General features: G+C 37.8%; 1 protein-coding gene across 4 annotated transcripts in view; it reads left to right on the top strand.

Moving 5' to 3' along the window:
- The window catches only part of neur (E3 ubiquitin-protein ligase neur), a 63,565-nt gene that overhangs the window by 10,869 nt on the left and 30,826 nt on the right, over positions 1 to 21,870 (top strand). Inside the window, exon 1 of one of the 4 annotated variants that reach the window (XM_011061234.2) lies at positions 19,129 to 20,419. The exons of the other annotated variants lie outside the window; for them this stretch is intronic. Coding sequence (XP_011059536.2) covers positions 20,080 to 20,419 — 340 coding nt within the window. The 5' untranslated portion in view covers positions 19,129 to 20,079. Of the gene's footprint in view, positions 1 to 19,128; positions 20,420 to 21,870 lie in introns of those variants that run through there. 4 annotated transcript variants of the gene reach the window in all.

Here is a 21,870-nt window from a genome sequence, read left to right as displayed (position 1 = left end):
GTATAGTGTTTTAAATCCTTGTTTAAATCGAAATATGTTTTGTTTATTGAAAAAATTTAAACTAAAACATCTTTATGAGTTTAAAAAAACGGAGACAAGAATAAAATATTTTGATATCTTAAAATTAAACATTTCTTTTTTTAGTGTTCTGTCGCATTTATTAGTAATGATTTTTTAATGTACTTAATTCATTTGGAATAATTCCATAAAATAATTTATTTTTTATTATAATTAACTAATCATTTATCTCGATGCGAAAAAGCACTCTATTTAAATAAATGGCAAAAATGATTACTTCGTTACTTTCATCTCATAATATACAGAAGTGAATAAATATATTCTATTTATCTCATAGTGGAGATGGAATATGAATCTTTTTATATGAATTATATAATTATTTAATTAACCAATATTTATATCACAAGAAGTGAGCTGTGCACGATATCAATTTTTTCATTATGTTGTATTGAATATTTTAAAAACAAAGCTAATATTGGACAGAAGATTATCATTAAATGATCAAATATACACGAAGAGAATTTTTTCTTAGAGTTACCCTGATAATATGATAGTCGTGGGACAACATTATATTTCGAAGAATTTTATGTAAATCTTTTATTTATTAATAAAACTACAATAAAATATAAAATAAGTTTGATTAACTTTACTAAAGTGAAAATCTTTTAAAATATTGTATTGCACCGCAACTACCATATTTTCAGAGTAAATTTAAAAAAAAAATTCCGTGTAATGTAAAGTTTTCGTTAGAGTATTCGCATATTCATACCATAATTCGTGTCTCTCAAATATTACTGTTTAAAATTTACTTCGCACACGAACGCACATCGTCCCCACATAAGTCTGGGCTCACGTTTTTTTGCGATTTTTTTTTTCGAAGAACATTTGAAGGGGTGAAACATGCGTGCACAGATTCGAAACGTCATAATTCATTGTCGCGGGAACAAACAGTGGGAACAGCAGCAATTGTCCACGTAGCGCAAGTGAGTGCTAATGACCAGAATTAACCCCTTCGTTATTCAAGTACGCGTCCACCCTCCCTTTCGGAAATTTACGGTATGTTAGGTTCTGAGACACATCAGTCCTGTCCAGTGCGACTCATTCGGACCTCCCTTCTCGACTAAATCCTTTGTGACAAGCTTGATATTGCTGACGAATACAAAATAGATTGATATTTTATGATCTTTTTCACTGAATTTCTGCAGAATTGAAATTAATCATTTGCAGTTTCTTATAAAACTGCGGAAGTCTACGGCGATGCGGATCGGTGAATGAATTTCCGGGACACATTCGCGCGAGCAATAATCGACATGAACGGGACTAAATTTAGAACGCGACGTGGTCGTCTAAATTTAAGACGACTTAAAAAACTTCACGCTGTCCCGTTATATCTTTCTGCTTATTCCGCGTGTCGTAATTATCATTTGGCAATCACTTTCCTGACATAATTCTTCTATCGATGGTAAATACACAGAGAAAAATGATTTGGTTAAACAAAAAGGTCAAACCAGAATGGTATTTTGATGCTTTATCATAATCAGAAATTCTATTTGGCCTCACCAAATGCTATTCTGGTTAGACCTTTTCGTTTACAAAATTTAATAGTGTAACTTACAAAATTTAATAATTTCTTTTGGTTTTTTTTGGTTTCGGGCTATTAGAATTAACGGAATGATGTCAACGCGTTAAAAAGAAATTTTTTCATACGTCTTGCATATCCGCATATTTTTTCGTGATACATATGGACACGAAAAAAATAATTTTTAAATACCTTTTGTACAAATAAAGTTTCAAAAAGTTTCATATTAATATATATATATATATATATATATATAATTCATTTCTTTTAAAAAAATTCCTGAATCATGTAATTTTTAGCCTTACAAATAAGAATACCCCCTTAATTACCACCTGGCTAATTGTAAAGGACACATTGCGCGTTCTTTATCCTTTCTTTCTGCAAGTGTTGCAAACTCGTGCTCCGAATGACTCGAAGAGAAATGTTTTTTTTTCCGAACCACCTGTTTGTGGTGAGTCTGTCACATTGTGCGCACGCACATGTATATTATTTCTCGACTGTAAATTGAGTAACGAAGAACGCCCGATGCTCGCCTCTTCTCCAAAAGTCTCTTTTCTTGTCAACTTTGTAATTAAACTTATGACAAAAAACCAGAGAGGAATTTTTGAGATTTCAGAGGGAAACATCAAAATATACAATATATAACATACGCGAGTCACGAGTTAATTTGGATATATTAATAATAAATTCCCCGAATTGGATGTCGTCTTTCCTTTCTTTTTCATATTCCCTTTTTTCTTTTACATAACGAGAGGCTAGCGATAAAAGATCGCAGAAATTGACGGCGGTAATAAGAATTTGCGTCACGCTTGTAATTACCAGTCGTGCACGAGCGCAGCCTCCCTTAAGACGTTGTGCGCCATTTTTCCCCCGCCATGGTGGCGATTCCGACACGCGCCTGCCGTGCCGTTGTCGCGTGGCACGTCGTTCACCGAAAAGAAATACACACGGAACGGGCGAGAGCGACGGAGAGGAGAAATCACGTGACGGGGATGCGATGAGGACGAAGCGAGTGCGGGAGCACGTTTGCGAAAGGCGGACCGAGTGAGGAGAGAAGAGGATAAGTCGCCACCTGCCACAACGAATAGGCAGATGTTGCCGAGTCCGGCTTGACCGACGTCCTCGAATCGCCTCCTGATCACGAGGAGATGCCGACCTGGCTCGGAAATAAACTTAAACGTGGCATGTACCCGCGTCGTCGCGGGCGAATCGTCGTAGGTTTTCTTTTTACTTGCACACGTTGCCTTCTGCAACAAGAGCTCGGTCGTGTGCAGTTGGTCCTTGGTTCGAATGACGCGAATGGCACAAACTTTCCTGACGGTTTCGAAGTAAATCAATGGAAGGACTTTAAGGTCTCGTCTGCAACGGGTTTTGCGAGTATCGCGAGTGGTCTCAGTAACTCAGTTGACGCTTCGAAACTGTAATAAGTTCGGAGAAACTTTGGGTAACTTTGGAGAAATCCTTTCTTATACGTCTAGCGCTTTAGTCCGCGACATCAGTTCGCGTCTTCTGTGAATGGAATTCGCGCGTGAGGTAACTGAATAACTCTTCGGGAAGTTAAGTTGATCCCCGTGCAGACGAGGAACAATCGAGAAACAAGATCGGGAGCTCCTCTTTCCGACTTCCATCCGCGAGAACTTTGAGGATTACAGGAAGCGGGGCGAGAGGGATCGTTGGGATGTTGCTGCTGTTACCAAGTGAACGTATTAACGGGCGACAGTGGTAGGAGGTACGACAGATGTTGAGAATTTCGACCTCGAGAGCTGGGGCCTCCGCCCGAGTGATGGTGAAGGGAGGGGGAGGGATGAGAGCGGCGGCTGCTGAGAGAAAGAGAGACATGATGTTGGCGAGAAGACAACGGAGCATGGTGGCGCGTGGCAGCATGGATATCATGGTGGGGATAAATATAGGGTGTAGGAGACACTTAAGACGACGGTGATGGTATAGGGAGAACGGAGATGCTGGGGAACGAGAAGGAGGGTGAGATGACGATCCAAAAGCTCGGAGGGCGTTGAACCTTTTCTCTAGGCTTGCAATTATATCGTGGACCCTTTGAGGTGTTCGGAAATTACCTTTTTAAAGTGCCGTTTATTTCTTTCACATTTGTTCTTTTCATTCAAGATGGTGATTATTTAAAAATGGAGAAATTTGCTCAATGGAAAAAAAAAATATTTGCCGAACGATGGTTTGCCGACTGATTAAACGGATCATCGTTTATTTCGTCATGTCGGTAGCGAGTTTCTCGGGAATGGAAGATACTGAGCGGAGATAAAAACCTGCTGCATCGAATTGAGGACGTATGGGTACCGATCGGTATTCTTCACCAGCTGACACCCCGCCTCGATGGCGCGTGCCGCCGACTCTTTTATGAGAAACGACTTTCGTCTCTTCATTAATGAGGCTACCACGTGTTCCTCGTGATCCATATAGGCAGATATCCCTAGAAAGAGAAATTTTTTTTGCATCCGCGGTTCGCGAGATCGACTGGTATCGATATCGTTGCATGGCATGATATGCATTATACGTAGCAGGCACAATATGATCCACATTCGAGATGTGAGCATTATCAATTGACCAACGTCCCTGTTGGGGACGGACAATGCCTCAATTTGTCCTAAACTCCACCTAGCCTAATGATCGGACAATCGGACGAAACAACTCTAACGTCTTCGACGATTATTGAATTAGACTTCGCATTCATTTCAAAATTGTAAATATTTATAACTTATTGGAATTAATATTTACAAATTACGTAACGTGATAATTCTTCGTTATATCTTTTATAAAAAAAAAAATAATTAGGTTTCGACGAAGAATAAACCCGCAAATTAGAGAAAAAGAAAGGATTAATGGATTGCATTGACTAGAGAGATCTCGAAACTCTCCCCTTAAGGGAGGAGTTCCGAATCGGGAAGGGTGACAGCTTCTTCCGCGGACCAAATGGACGTTAAGGTCTGTTCCGGTTCCCCTTTTCCGCCGGTTGTGCGTAGTGAAGAAGGCGCACGGGGGCGATATAAAGTGGGTGGATGATGTGAATAGGATATGTTGTGAGCGATTCGGTTGAGTATTGTTGATCGAACAATAGCGTCTGGCTTGTACTCTGCTGAGGGTACCTCAGGAGGCAGCTGACATTCCCTGACTGCGACAGAGAAACGGTACCGCCTAGCAAGGAGCGAGTAATAAATTTTTATCAACGTGATATCGGAATAAATTCTAGGATTCACGGAAAACCTCGAACATGTCTGAAAAGTAAAATTGGATCGTTGGGTGTGACACGACAAAAAAATGAACTTTCTGTGTTCGTAAAAAAAAAGGAAAACTATATACTACGAAAAAAATAGATGACCGCGATGTTTTAAAATTTTATGTAACTGCAGTGTAGCAAAATATGTACACATATATAAACTATACGATTATATGTATAGATATACTTTCAATAATATAAAAAATATATAATTGTTTTACGATGAGAAAAAGAATAGGTTGTGCGTTTTTGAATTATTTCAATTTTTGAAATATGATTTCACTATATCATATTATACAAAATGAAAAAGTTTCTGAAAACTGTTCTTTATACCAGCGTTTTAAATAATTAGCCTTTTGTCTAACATTGGAAGGAATTTTATTAATTTTATTATTTATTAAGTATTCGAAAGTTTAGAAAGTACAGTTGAATTTCGCATTCAGATAATGAATTATTTATATTCCACTTATGTACTCTAAGTGGCCGTAAAATTGTTGCCGTTGTTATGCTTTTCAATGAAGATGCTTATTTATAATTAGCAAAACTATCTATTCTTTTATAAAATTGTTTGCATAATTAATTACGATGAAGAAAAATATTTCAATTCGACAATCTCTCGAATCTGTCTTGAAGTAATTTTACAAGTAGATTTATTTAAAGTTTCGTTATCGCGTTGCGTTTCTATTTCACGACTTGCCATGTCGTAAAACCGCTTTTATTTTACCTTTTGCCAATTCGTCGTCTGGCACACAGATGTGTCGCTGCTTCTGCATGATCAGACCAGCATGCATCGCGATGAAATGTGCATCAGAATCCATTGAAAGCACACGACGGAATATCGGCGGACAATTTAGGCACCTGGAATTCTCTCGTATCGATGCCCTTTGCCTTTGCAATAAAATTGACATCTGGTAAACATATGCTTAATCTGGTTTTTTATTTTTGGATGCTCCCGATACACACGGGAACTTTTCTACACCGAAAGAAAAGATTGGTTGCTGCGGTAATTAGATAGTAAAATATGGCATAGTATTTTTAATTGGCTGCAACAGTGAATTTTTGCCTATCCGCAATGTCAATATAGGATTTCGAGAGGCTGACGCAATCAAAAATTGACTGTTGCAACTAATTAAAAATGCTATGCCATATTTTAGCTATGCTATATTCAGTCAATTTTTTTCTTTCAATATATTATCTTTAATTTACGTTGTATGGTATTTGTGACATTGGATCACCTTTCTATCTCTCCTGCAATTATTATTTTTACATATGGAAATAAAACTTTTCATTTATTCTTGTCTATAATTACAAATTAAATAATTACATATCTTATTATTATATTAATATATATATCTTATTTATATATATATTTAATATATATATATATATTTATATTTAATTAATATATATATCTTATTATAAAATTAAATAATTACATATCTTATTATAATTTAGCATTTACCTTTTATTTAGATAAACGGACACGTATTGAGAAATTTTAATCAAGTTCTAAAATTTTTACATATAATTTTGTGAAAATAATTATATTCAGTGTTAAATAGTTACAATACTGTATAAGTTTATTTTTATTTATAAGTAATTGTTTATACAATCCATGTATAATCCGTTGCACATATCTTCTGGACGAATTTCATCAAAATAATGATATTGAAATAATGAAATACAATAACTTTCCGTAGAAATGTGTATTTTGCCAAATAATTTCTCGATGGATACGTGAGAATGATCAAAATTTCTATTATTCTATTTATTGCCTGCGCAACAGGCAGAGTCCGGAGGGTTGGAAAGCGAGGAACATCTGGCGTCAGGATGACTCCCCATTTGATGAACTGTATCGGAATCTATCCTAAGGGCGAGAGGAGGGATACGAATATATTTGAATAAAACCAAAAGTGATACGCGCTATACAGCATCCCCATTTCAACTCTGCACTATTATAACTGCTGGTTTCTGGTTTTCATTTCGCTTTCCATGGATACTGGTTAATGCTTTTGATTATGTAACGGGAATACGTTTCAAGAGAATTGAAAGAGAACGTGTAGGGTGCGGAAAGGCATCTGCACCAAAATTCATCCCGTCAATCCCAAAAATACACGAGTGTAAATACGAGTGTAATTACGCGTTTTCATTATAATACATTTACAATTAAAAAAACATATTACGTTAGTTCTCTTATAATTTTTTTTTTAAATCAAGACACGTAATATTTGAATAGCGTACAAATTAGACTTAATTACAAGTTTGTTTACATCGTTTCGTTCCGCTAGGATTTAGAGGAACGTCCTCTCGCACTCGTCGCGATGACACTGCCTCGTGCATACGCAAGGAGAAACGTTCTTTCTTATATGGAGAAGATTCCGAGGAGAGGAACAGGCACTCGACGTGACTTAACCGTATGCTTTGTGCGACCGTCGATCTTGAGGTAATGAACTTTGTTTAAACGATCGCTTGGTAAACTCCGCACGGATGAAACGCGTAGCACGTGCCGGCTTCTCCCGCTTCTCCGTGTTTTTTCTCGGCGTGCTTTCTCCTCGCGATGTACACGGCGTGACCGAGTGAGTGGACCAAGATCTGTAGGTAGACGTCTTCAGTTTAGCGTCCATTTAATCTTTAATTTATCTTGGGACACTGATCATCTTTGTGACAGAAGTTGAATGATTACGTTTTTAATTAAACAAAAAATATAAAGGAATAAAACTGTACAATATACGTTCTTTATTTGATTTTAAATTATATCTTAAAGGTTTCAAGATTTATATCTAATAAATTATTAGGTGTTGGAATTAATTCGTAGCGTTTTTAATGAAAGAATGTTATTTATTTCACATGAGCATTAAAAAATACATTAATGAAAGTACTTCCCATCACTTGTAAAACGCTACGAATTAATTCCAACACCTAATATATCTAAAGATTATATCAAATTATATCTAAGAGATTTCAAAATATTATTTTTTTGTATTTAACGGGAACGACAATAATTTATAAAATTAACCGACTGCAGATCGCGCAGACCTATATTTTATTGTGCGTGAGATGATCGAGCATAAAGAGGATCCGAGGCCGTTAATTTTCCCGACTACTACGTAGTCCTCGTGTAAATTTCGAATTTTTATCGATCGATCTACACGATGGAAACAGGTGCGAGGGCGAAAGTGATCAGGCGATACATGTTTCGAGAATGAAGTAATTATTCTTGGGAGTCCCGCCAGTTGTAAGTCGGTGACAGTGTAAGAATGAAATAGCACTTTTTAAAAAAAGCGAAAATATTCTTGAGACTTTTTTTATTTTGATATAAAGACAAAAGTTATAGAAGGATTGCAAAGTGCAATTCACTCTTAAAAATTTGACAACAGCGCTCGGTGTCGAAACGACGCTATTTCCAAGGTACTTTTAAATAATGTATTATAGCTTTTGTCTTAAGTATAAGTTTACGTAGCACGATCGCCTTTCTACTTGCATAAATTCCATTATTATACGACGTCCGTCTGCAGCTCGGCAGCCTGTAAACAGAACCTGCAACACGATCGCCACCCGTATCAGGTGGACGATAACCGGACAGCATAAACGTTTCCATTTCAACGTTAATCGTGTTCTTACTCACCTGTCGGATTCGTCCGCAGGCTCAATTCCAATTAAAGTATGGACGTTCGGTTGGACTTCGGCACGAATCCTTAAATTGGAAAACAAAAAAGAAAAAAATCCATGTGTCAGTTTCGTCATATCTCGTGCTAAAATATTACCGTGAATAATATTCTTCTCGATTATCTGGAACTAATAACGCAAAGCAAATAAATGCTTTTTAAATAGAGAATACGATCTAAATGCTTGACAAACAGTTACGTTAAATAGAGGAACTAAAGGAGTACGTTTTCTTCTCAGAAGACGTCGGCACGCTGAGTAGGCATTTTTGCACACAATAAAACGGTTTGCATGCAAAAGAATAAGAAGGCGAATTCCGGTACTTTTGGTATCCTTTAACATGGGTGGTGTCACGTCGTTCAACGATTCGCTCGACGATCCTAATTGAGCATGCAATTAATTCGCGAAGGTTTCCTTTTTTTCACCAAGCACGATTATACACATGAAGGGAACTCGAGTGGGGGAATTCTGTCAATGGGATCGAAGCTGATGCAAGGTGTATCGCGGTTCTTCTTGTCTTCTTTTTTCTCGTCTCATACGTGCTTCTTGGTATCTGGTAAAACATACACACGCGTACACCTACCGGTACGGAGACCAAACATCATTGGACGACAGGCACGCGCACGCACCTGCCACGCATCTTTTTCGAACGGTCTTTGTCGAGCCGCGTCGGAAGGAAACACAGCAGTGAAGAAAGTACCGTCATGCAAAATAGCCAAGAGGGATTAAAGAATGACGGAAATGCTGAACGAGGGCGAATGTAAACTAATTTATAATTAAGGAAGTAGTAAACGTTTGACAAAATACGGCGCAGCCGAAAAAGTTGCGTTTGAATTAGAGAATTTACGAAGCTCGCGCATGATACGTGAACGAATAAAATTACAAGTAATACACACACGTACATATATAATATATCTATGAAGTATACATAATGTTAATTTATAATAACGACCGTAATAACGTTTTATGATATTCATAATCTGCAACGAGCGGAAATTAAGCTTGATTATGAAAAATATATCTGCTCATAAATAAAAATTATAACACGCGTTCAGCACTTCAGTTGAATGTCTAGAGTTAAATCTCTTTAAACAGTTACGCTTTAAATGAATAGATATTAAAAGGGTCTCTGGAAGTCTCTGGAAACTCGGTTGGAGAAGTCTCGGGTGAAGTCTTTACCTGCTCCAATGATTTAAAGTCAAAGATGTTATGTTGCCTCGAAAAATAATACACCAGCCCTGCTAGGTATAAAAACTATCGTACAAAAGGATACGTTCCATATTGACGTATTTTATTAATCCTAATATCGAGAATTTATTTAAGTTCCATATTGACATTCCATATAATTTGGCATGTTCGCATAATTTTAATACTTTCCAATCAGGCTACTGACTTTCGGAGGGGAGTTTAAATATCCTGTTTAGATCACATGACGGAATACACTACTGTTAATTTAAGTCTGCTGTTCCTGCTCTCAATATCTATCAATTATTATTTTATACTAAAACATATAGTGTCAAATTTAACCGTTGTTCAATATAAATTAACAATATATTGAGTAGGAACAGTGGCGACTTAAATTAGGTTACATTTTACACTGTAGACTTAACAGTGTATATCTTCGGTAATTTACAATAATTATGTTAGACGACAGAAAGAAATCTTGATAACATACTGCGCATTTTCTCAAAGTCATTTCGCAATATAAAATTTTTTTCCATGTGTTGAAGTTTCTAAAGATGATTTTTAAATAGCTCAGTAGGTATAACTACCTGCATCCTTGCATCTTCCAAAGCTGCCGATTTTGTCGTCTTAAATCACGCCCTATGATTCTTGATGAATGTGAAAGCCTTACAAAAGATTTTCGACTATACAAAACGATTTAGGAAACCATTATCGAGCATGTTAATTCAACGATGACTAGGTATTTGCTATGCCACTGACAAAATGCCGAAAATCAGCAAAAAAAGGAAAATTGGCGCAACCTAGCATCAGAAAACGATCCGTTCGAGGTTTTGAAAGTCACAAAACATTTTTTCTTTATTTTTAAATAGAATATACATCTGTTTTATAATTTTTAAATAATCATTAATTAAAATTGTAGATTATGAAAGACGATAAAATAAAGTTAGTGCTTTCCCGCACAAAGATCGACTCTAAATTTCGAGAGATTTTTTTATAAGCACCTGTTCTTCATCCTGGAATTTTTTCTGGGTGGGAAGTCAATCTTCATTTTTTTAAGATCGAACATCTGCTTTGCGTAACTGCCGAAATACGAACGTGATAGTGAATGAACTACACCTTCTGGTCGTATAAAAAAAATGTTTATGACCAAACATGTAGAATTTTAATTTGCTCGCTTCACTCTAACAAATTCGAGAAGGATTCGCTTGACACATTAAACGAAAGTGGATGAAAAGAGGAAAGAAAAATTTGTTTCTTAATTTTTTAATTGTTATTTTAATTGTTAGCTTTAATTTCCTATAATCATGGTTGATATATTTATACTTATATATTAGTTTAAATTTTCTAAAATCAATATATATATTTATATTTTAGTTATATTTTATTGATTGCAATTGAATGTAGTTAAACCCCTCATTGTTCACTGTTCAAGCCAGGTGCACTGGATCACTCACTCACTTATATATTCGTTCAACAACGAAACACATATGCCGTTCACTTCTGGCCTAACTATTGCGAGGCACGCACGTGCTTGCTTTTCCGTGCAGTTATTGGAATGTTATACTTTGGTAGCAGACGCTACTGATCGCGTGCACAATCATACGATCCACACTTGGACTTCCTGACGCAAAGGTAATACATTGACCATGTTACTCTTTTCGTGGATGTCACTTCCTGGACGTCGTATGGTCGTTGAATTGGTTCAAATATCGTCATATGAATCAGCTGTCATTCACAAAAAGGCGAGACAAAGTTTAAGCTTCTTCCGAGTTCTACCTGAAAATATGTTTAACCTGAAAAATGTTTGAAAATATGTTTATCTCTTTCAATAAATATTACGATATTTGAAATGTAGAATTCTTAAGAAACTAATAATATTATTATCGAAATATATATAGTTTTCACAAAGTATATTTGCAAATTAATTAATTAGCCGATGATATTCGACAAATCGAGTAAAAAATATCTAATTAATATTATTCTGGTGATTTGTTTGTGCAGGAAACTATCTTTTTTTTTATTTAATTTCTTTTGTTATTTTACATATAAAAATATTAGACTAAGATTATTGAAAAAAATGTGAAAATTTTGCGAGATATTTCATATTCTATGTCATTTTATGATCAAATATTTCGTAACAAAATATTTCGGATATTAAATAGAATATGTTTGCTTTTTAATTATATTAATAGAATTGATTTATGGGAAAAAATCAAATAATTATTTCTATCTTTGATAAGGTTAAATTTTTTTTTATCCATATTGATTAGACTTTTTTTTTAGTTAATTTGGCAAATAAAGGACTTTTAATCCTCCAAGTCTTGAACACTTTTTTTGCACTTGCACAAACAATAATAGATAATGGAAAGTCGTTATGTACCACGCAGTTTTAAAGATTACTTTTGATACGACCTGTCTAAGCTGCAGCGTGGCGATAAGCGTTTATTTAAGCAACGAGATAATGGTCTTCTTTGTCGCTACCAAAAAGCCGATTACGGCATGATTGTCTCTTAACAGTCATCCGCATCTCGTGCACTTTTCTCCCGGCTTACTCGCTCTAATCTGTGTGAACGCCTTTTATAAACTTGCTAAACAAACCGCTCATTCTATATATGCACTTTGAGCATCCGATCCACATTACACTCTCGGTGCTTCACGCATCGCCGATCAAACGTCTTATCCGTCTGTTTATTTAACATTGTCTTGAATTTATAACGCGTTTTCGGGCACGTCGCGTTCTTTAGATCTTTAATCTTGGCACGATGCCAAGTTGAGGAGAGCGTTGAGGAGAGCTGCTCTTATCAGCTTTGCGCGATGAAGCTGTCCTCATTTTAGGAACTTTGTTCCGACGCTTTTTTTTTACCAAGTATCTTTAATTTCACCGAGTATCCGTTATAGATTATTCATCCGAATTTATTAGCGACTGACCGATAAAAAAGAGGAGATATAAAGCGACCCGCATAAGCGGAAAGGAAGGGGGTATTTCCTTAAGCATCGTCGCTATTACGTGGCGTCGGGAGTTTCCTGACATCGCCAGGACAGGTGCACTTAGGTATTGTCCGCGACAACGAGAGACCGGGCATTTCGTTGTCTCGTCTCGAATGATATGGTGACAGCTGAAGAATCATTACGCGACAGAGGATAACGCCCGTATGCAGCTGTCGGCACACGTTTAATTGTACCGCAAATAAAGTGCAATTGTTCTTCATGTCTGTTCATTGGTTTTAGAGTTCACGTTTCGTAGATTTTGCAAACACATCCGCATTAATCGGAATTCGGTATTGCTATACAAAGTGATTAATAAATGTTGCCGTCATTCAGTAAAGGAATTAGCAAATTAATATTAAAATTAATTTTCACAATATACAAACTGTACGTGCTTGTATGTTTATATAATATTTCTAAGTAATTCATATTTTATTTATATGTTCCACATTTCTTCGATTGAGAAAATATTTGAATTGCAATTATAATGATATCATTTTACAGATACTTTCATATTCTATATATATACATATATATATATATATATATGCATATGTAATATGTGTGACAAAGATAGATAAAAAAATTGGATGAATTATTCCTGCTTTTCTACTAATATTGAACAACGTACTTTCTTTACGTACTTACATGTGCACGACATCGTGCATCAGTTCAAATTGAGTGATAATAGAATGATTGTGGTACAATGGGGTCAACTTAGTCTAGAGACTCGTGTCTTCAGTGTCGTGCCTCTAAAAGCACGCAGTACGTCAAAGCATATTGTGCTTTAATATCTGTAATACTGTCACATGTGCGTCACAAAGGCGAATAAATGTCGCCCCGAAAATATACAAATATTTTGTGCATAACTTTTTCTTCCCACGCATCTAATTTTGATATTTATACAATACACCTCTTTTTTTATTGATTATGATATTAAATTGCGAAACACAATCTCTTGCCTCAAAGCGATTTAGAAAGGATGAGGGAGGGAAATCGCGTCGATCTTCTCTCAGCGTTCTAAATCTTGAATAAGCTGCCTCGTTATTCCTCCGGAAACGTTACTTTCGAACGCGGCACGCAAATGCCGAGTTGTGAATGGGACTGAAACGCCGTCGAGGAAAAGCGTTGCATGCATGCTTTTCTTTTTTTTTTTTTACGAGAGATCGTGTGTAATATCCCAAATTTATCGTACCCGAACGGACTGCTTTCAGACGCATTGCCTGTTCGACGCGAGAGTCAATTCCGCCTAGAGGGTTACCAAGCGTATCTCCGCTTCCTTGCTCGAAGGCAAGCGGAGACTCCAGTCCGCCTTGCTGGTCGTTGTATTTCATTATTTGACACTACGCCAAACCCAGTTAAAGAAAGTTACAAATTCTAGCTATCATAATATTGTTACGTCAAATACAATGTATTATAACATCACTGTTACCGTACGTTTCACTTGCCACTTTTCATAGTCTGTATAATCGGAACAAAATCTCTAACGATTATATAACAGCGATCTTGTTTGTTGTCTAGTCAGCTCGTCGTGACGTCAATGAGATTAACCGTAGGAAATTCGAGATTGGATGAAATCAGCTGCATCGAGAGAAAAATCGAGAGCCAATGTGGGAGGTTAGCGACCGTTGGAGAATCCGTTGTCTATCTGTTCCCTCTTCTTCGGGGGGTCGCGTATCGTATAGTAATTCGAGCCGGCAATATACTTCTAGAATGCCTCCCTTCGCTTTCTACATTTTTACGAGGGGACGAGGATTCGAGAGGTGCGGTTCGCGCACGCGTCGGTTTCTCCAACTTCCTGCCATCCTGCTTTGCTTCCGCTATTTCATATTATGTTATATGCATACGGGTCGTCGCGTTGCTGACATCCTCGCCCCCGGGAATCCCTATTAAGGAGACGCATCTGCGCGCGATTCGAGCGATTTTGTCGCCGCCGTTTGCTTGCTTGCGCGCGGCATCAGACGACATGACAGACAGATGCTGGACCGAACAACCCCTTATTTGACGCTGCGGAATGAAGGGAATGTACGATACAGCCTCTTGCAGCTAGCCTGCTATCATTCGACTGTTTCCTGAAAATGCAATTGAAAATTTGAAACCCATACTGAGATAAATATTTTGTATGATATGCGACTTACAAAAACTTTCTTACTTTTTAATTTAAATAACAAAATTTTTTAATTAAAAAGTAAGGAAGGTCTTGTAAGTCACAAATTGTACAAAACATTTTTTTTTTCAATGCAGCACGATTGGAAAATAAAAGAGGGAACTCAATAATCAATCCTGTTTTGAGAATACAAAGACGCGCTTTTATGAAACTTGTAAAAATAAAGAAGCATATTTTTTGTCTGTAAATATTAAATCCTATTTTTATGCTAAGTTTAGAGAGAGAGAGAGAGAAAGAGAAAGAAAGAAAAAAACGCCGAGTAAATTGTTCATTGTGTATTTCTCTGAGCGTTCTCCAAAACGTATCGCCGGTCAGATTTTAAGTTCCGTGAAGGCGGTGAGTGAGCTACCGAGGCGTGTTTCCGTTTCCTCGAGGCTATGACCGGATTCGCGAGGCTTCACGTTCGCCTCCACGAGATCGCAGAGGGCACGTGAGCTATGTCGATTCACTGGCGTTAAAAATTCCTGGAGTAAAGGAGAGAAAAAAATAATCCACTTACACAAAAATATTTTATCTCGATAAATTTCAAATTGAATGTTCAAAGATATATTTCGTATTTTTGTCCAATTATTTAATCTTTAAAGGCGTGAATCTATTTTTTAAATTTTACAGCTGTTCCTTGAGTAGGATTTGTTTAATGTATCATTTCATTATACTCTTTCATGGTTTTAAAGAACGATTTTGATAAAAGATCTAAAATTTTTTAGATATAGATCTGAAAATAATTTTGTTGGACTATTAAATTTATTTTCAGATCTAGCAAAATTGTTAGATAATGTAACAAAACTATTCTTTCTATGTTGTACTCAAATTATGACATGTTTTAGCCATTATAGTAACTTTTCCATCCTGTAAAAGTTTATTCGCACGAATCCATTAAATTTTGCGGTAAATGTCAACAAAATACATATTTTCCTTTTCTCCAAATCTGAATCAGTGGATAATCACTGATATCAGTGTCAAGTATGCCACTGGTAATCAGTGAATGAAATATGAGATCCCTAACCTATTTAATCTTTATTATATGATCTAACTAATCTTGTTTTATAAATTCAATGAATGTAGCATTAGAAGATTGAAATTAACATACAAATATCAGTATTTTATTTTAATTATATTGCTGAAACATTCTTTCTTTTTGAACTTCACTGATTATCCAGTACCAAGTATGCCACTGGGTAATTACTGTAATTAGTGACTATGCACTGATTCAGATTTAGAGAGTTCCCAACGATGGAAAAGTCAAGTCTGTCAGATTTTTTTCCCCGAAAGTGTTTTCGATAGAGGACTTTCCTTTGCATTCGCATCGTGAAATTCACGTGTCTATGTTTGCGGTCAACGAGGTGTATTATTATCATCACCGTATAGCGACGCGGCGAAGAAAGGACGCGCGTGCGTGCGTGCGTGCGTGCGTGCGTGCGTGTACGCGGCCACGCGTGCATATAAATAGCCGCATATGGGCCGCGTGCGTGCACGCGCGTGTGCAAGTAACAATGCGCCCGCGTATATACAGCGGGGATATAATGAGAGACGAGCGGGGAATTAATTGAGGTGGCGATGTAAGAAGCATACTTTCGGACGTGTCTGTGACGTCTCGTCATTATTCTCTCTTACGGAACTGCTGCGTTGTGTAATTAAATCGTTAAATCGCTCACGGGAATGAAAGGCTCGAGTTACTTGTCATGTTCATTACGAGAGAACTCTGTTTATCGCATAGAAGAAAAATACGAAGCTGTCTATATTTTATTATTATCTTCGACGTACAATTACATAAAATTATTACAACGCGAAATGATTGTTTCCGCGTATTTGAAATGAACGCTTCCGTATCTCGAGAAGCTTTCTGGCGTCCATCTATTGTACATTATTGAATTTCGATGAATGAAGGCGGACAATTGGCGCCCGTTGCTACTGTCGCGCGCAATCGTTTATGCAAGAGAGACGAAAAGGATGTGCGAAAGGAAGCCGCGCGGCCACGGTGCTGTGAGCATATTTCCCATCCGTATGAGAGAGAGAGAGAGGAGAGAAGAGAGAGAATGCCGGCTCGTTTCCTACCTCCCGCCATGAATGAAAATGCTCGCGACATGCACACACAAGAGCGAGAGGAAATCCGCGTAGCGTGACAAACGCCTTTTCATTTCGAGAGCCACGGTCGAACAGATTCCGTTTTAATTTGACTTTCGCGTATTTGCGCGTCTTCTTTTTCTCGTACCGTTCGCGCCTTGCAGAAAACAATAGTTGCTTTCTGTTTTCATGCAAGTGATACTCAGTCTAAAGTTACATGAGTATTTTATACTCAGATAGTGACATCACTGCTTGCTTGCTTTGATAACAAAGTTATCGCGTAACAATACAAGATTGTAATCTTACTTTTAATGTGAGTTAACAAGACTCAGGAAAGCACATCTCGAGCTTGTGCAGATTGTAGGTAAAAACTCAGTTGAATCTCACTTGTCGGAATGAAAAGGAATTCAACTGCGTTGTGACGTATTATAACAAATTTGAGTGTTGAGATGTAAATAGAAACTAATGTCGCGTTCAAAGTGACGTCTGATTATATCCCGTTAACTGTGTTGGAACAATGGCTGACAAAGTGACATTGTATTGTTGAGGGTCATTGTTTCACGAACAGTTATATTTCTCTCTCCTTTTTGACGCGGTTGCATAATTCTTTTATAGGCGCGAAATCGATAGGGCAGATAAAGAGGCGAATGAATAAAGTAGCAGCGGTTTTTTTCCGGACTGTTGTAACGGCACCGTAGTACTTCGCAAGGGTGCATAATATTGCACATCGGATGCACCTTGCACGAATGCCGCAACCTGTCGGCGAAATTTGAGTTATCGGACGATGGGGTCTCTGTGAATACGAGTCATTTAGCGTCGTAACCGACATACAAAAGCAAACGGGGGGGAGAATTACGAACAAGGTCATCGATATGAAGGGGTTGTGCCAACATGTATTAGCAAGTGTTTTTCATTGTAGTTGTTCTTTTTCCTCTCCCTCCTTAATACTAATCGACTTTTATAGCGAATTCGGTTGGACGTACTTATAGTGCATATAAGATAAATTGACGTAAAGATATGAATTTCATAGAAATATAAAAACAAGTAAACTGCAAAATCTTCAATACACTTTATTGTGTTGTTTGGTAAAATACGTGTATTTTATATTTTTAAGTATTTGCATTTTACTTTTACACTTATTATTAGATCAGTATTTTAATATATACTGAAGAAAAAGATTGCCTGTTGCAGCAAATTAGGTGGTAAAATATGGTATAGTATTTTTAATTGGTTGCAGCAGCCAATTTTTAGTTAGCTTATCTGCAATGTCAGTATAGGATTCCGATAGGCTAATGCAACTAAAAATGCCATATTTTACCATTTAATTTGCTGCAGCAGCCAATCATTTTTTTCAATAGGCTTTTACACTTAGATTAGATTAGTGTATTTTAATATAGACAATTTTAATATACGCATAATTCGTCAAATTAAATTTATATATTAATTGTATATATTAATTCCATTTATGCTATTAAAGTCTTTCTATCACGTCGGAAATGAAAAGCGAATTCTCGCGAGTATCCGTTGTATCGATTGATGAGACTTCGATTTCATCTCTTCGACTCGATACAAATCCAATAACTCTCTCCCTTCACTCAAACCATAATGATGTTTCTTTTCGCGCGTAAGTCGATTCGGTGTCTCCTTCGCGCAAATTGAATTTTATCCGGCGGAAAAAGCTAGTTTATCTCTTCTGGAGGAGATCGCTCTTCCCTTTTGATATATCTTTTATAACGCAATTTAATCGTGATTAAAAATCCTCTCTTATACCAATACATCATTCCTGCATCGTTTTGAAAGTGCCCGCATGGAAATTAAGTGAAATATCGGACGCAAGGGATCGAACGAATTTTGTGATCTTCGCGCGTGACGGATTAAAGGGAGATATGGGTACCTGTATAAAGTTTCTTCATATGTGACGCCGTCGTGCGCCACGAATATCATTTTCTTTTTATCTGTTATTATGTAATTTGTAGTTAGCGTGGCGATCTTGGTCCGCGTCGTCATGGGATGAGAGGCGCATCTTGAATCCCATGGAAACACGATCTTCCTCTCGATACGCTTCGAGCTGCGCGCATTTCCAAGTCGAGAACCAAAAACGGAGGCGTTGCAGCGCGCTCGTGGATTTATTTATTCCCATTCGATTCGATAGAAGCAATTTATCAATTCTTTGTAAAGTTACAGCGGCTTCATTTTCACGTTTTAAATTACCAACCGACCGATAATGTATATATATATATATTCTCAGAAGGCTTTTTTGATTAAATTATTACACAATTGGAAATTCTTTCACTAATCATTTTCATTGTGAAACGACAGTTTCGGCAATTAGAATGGAATTGTATATTCCTAGAATCTCACGTGAAAAGAGAATCAACGTGCGAACCAACTTTGACGGCCTAGTCTAGAGGTCGAAATTAATGGAGAGGAGTCCTCTCTTCCAGCCGCTTCGTATACTCTGGACGACGATGTATCCCCGGCCTCGTGCGTTGGGGTGGCCGGGTGCATCGCGGCCAGGTAAAGGGCAGCTGTCCACCAGGTGCCAATCTACCCCTCCATGCACCTCCATCTCCGGGAACGGTGGGGATCCGCCCGGTTTCATTGGATGCCGGCTCGCGCGCGTTGCGGCAATACTCTCGCGCTCCGCGACAGAAAACAGTCAGTCGTCCCAGGGCGCTCGACGGGGCACGCAGGCGATTCGCGATCTACGTGCTAGATCGCCCCATTCGTCGCCGTGACACGCGGTCTCGTTCGCAAGTCCCTTTTCTCTCTCTCTCTCTTTCTCTGTCTTGGATTTAAGGTTTGCGCAGTGATCGCGACGTCCACCCGTCAGACACATCGCCGAATAAATAACAGTCTAAACGGGAAAGGATTACGGAGTAACGTTTAATTTTTATGTCTCGGTCGTTTTCTCCATCAGATTTTCTTCACGTTAACGTTTTCGTTTTAAGGTAGTTTGACGACCGAGCGTAGTGTTGTGAAAGAGAAGCTGAGGGAGTAAATCTTCTGTCTTCGCGATCAGTGTCCGAAAGTGCGATCGTCAGTGAGATCATCGGAATTAGATCGTTCGTATATCGATTCCGCGCCGTTTGCTCCCCTATTTCCAGTCTTCATCTACACCCCTGTAGTCGCGGTTTTTCGCGTCTGACTCGCGAGAGCAGTACGGCCATATTTATGGGGGTGTCCGGAGAGTGTGCGATCAAGGGCAGCAAAAGCAGCCACCCCTGTCACTGCTGCAGCCACGTCGGGAGTTCCGGCGCGAGCGTGCAACAATCGCAACAGCAGCAGCAGCAGCAGCAGCAACAGCAACAGCAGCAGCAGCAGCAATCCTGCGAGCCGTATCACCATCACCACCATCAGCACCATCATCATCACCATCATCATCACCATCACGGCAAGCACGCACCGCCAAGCGCGTCGCCGCAACACAACAACAGCGGCGACAACAACATCCTGGCACCGTTGCGCAGCAAGATGAAAGTGCTCAAGAAGCTCAAGCGCAAGATGGGTCTAGGTGAGCCACACCTCCATCACTTCCTCATTGTCTCTGATGCTTTCCGGTCACTGCTCGGCCGATCATGCGACTAATCGATCGATCGCAAACCCTGCTCCGCGACTTGTCCGATTTTGCCGGTCAGCGACCGGCGAATTCGGAAGGCTTCTTTAAATGAGGCTTGACGGAAGAAAGTTTATCCAACAATTAACCAACAATGTTTGGATTCATCAACTTCTGATTTTATATATGTGTCTATTTACAGAATTTAATATTTTAGAATTTGATTGCGAAAAAAATTGACTTCCCCCATATATACTTTTATTGTAGAATGTTAGCTAGTATTACATCGTGTATCGTACTTCCAAGCTCTTGCCAAAGCGATCTGCATTCAAATCGTTGCTGTAAAATTGAATTCATCGAGCGTCCCAATGAATATTGCTAGAACCGAGCGATAAACTCTCTCATCTCGTCATCGAGGAATGAATTTCCAAACTCCAAAACGGCGATAGAACGAGCGGGGAAACAATTTTGGCTTTTCCCTGCGGTTCGTCGGTGGTTTATCGCGAGTCCAATAATTGTTGACGACGGATCTGCTGCCTTCAACTTTTCACCATATTTTGGGAGAAGTTTAACTATACTATTATTATTATACTTAGGAAAGTATTTGTGTCGAGAGGCGGTTTTTAACTCTAATAAAAAATTAATATATGCTTTATATATAGGGAAACTATTTAACTTGTAGACAGAACGTAATAATTTCGGGGAAAGAATGAACTTCTAATTAAAAATTGTTATTAGTGTTGTATGTACTAGTTTTTGCAGAGCAACCAATCGATGTGTGATAAGAAGAACGGTTTTGCTGAAATCTCTGAAAATTTAGCTAGTTAAAAAGCTGAAAATAATTTTGTTTGGATTATCAAAGTAATTTTGTAGGATGATCAAGCTGGTGTTGGTAGAATATTAAAACTTTTTTGGCCATCAAGGTTTAAGCATTTTATAGAATTATTTTGTCCAACAAAATCATTTTCTGCAGATTTATATCTGGCTAAATTAATTTTTAGATACTTCAGCAAACCCATATCCTTTTTAAATACGTGATCGATTCTAAGTTGATACGATACAGTAGAAGTTGATCGAAAAGTACTGGCTACGAAGGAGCTTCATTTCCTACAATTGTCCCGATTTCAGAATGTATCGTATCGCTTGTTTCCATTTCAATAAAAGCTCATTTCGTGGCGAATTTACTGCCTGAGCTGTGTTTCGTTGACCGACTTTTCCTTCAATGGACGATCCGTTGAATTCCACAAGAAAGGCGCAGCACAAAAGGATATATAGCTTCTCATTGACTTGAGCTTCTTCGTCTCACTTCCAGCATCCCGTAGCGTTTTTATCACATATTCTTGTTTTGTGATTCAGTCTTTCATATCGACGACAATTCCTCACAAAGTGACCGGAAACTACTCCTTAAA

The sequence above is a fragment of the Acromyrmex echinatior genome, chromosome 9, assembly GCF_024713525.1.
Source record: "Acromyrmex echinatior isolate Ae372 chromosome 9, ASM2471352v2, whole genome shotgun sequence".
Lineage (NCBI taxonomy): Eukaryota > Metazoa > Arthropoda > Insecta > Hymenoptera > Formicidae > Acromyrmex > Acromyrmex echinatior.
Note: the sequence above shows the minus strand (reverse complement) of the source record. Positions and strands in the feature narration are given on the sequence as shown.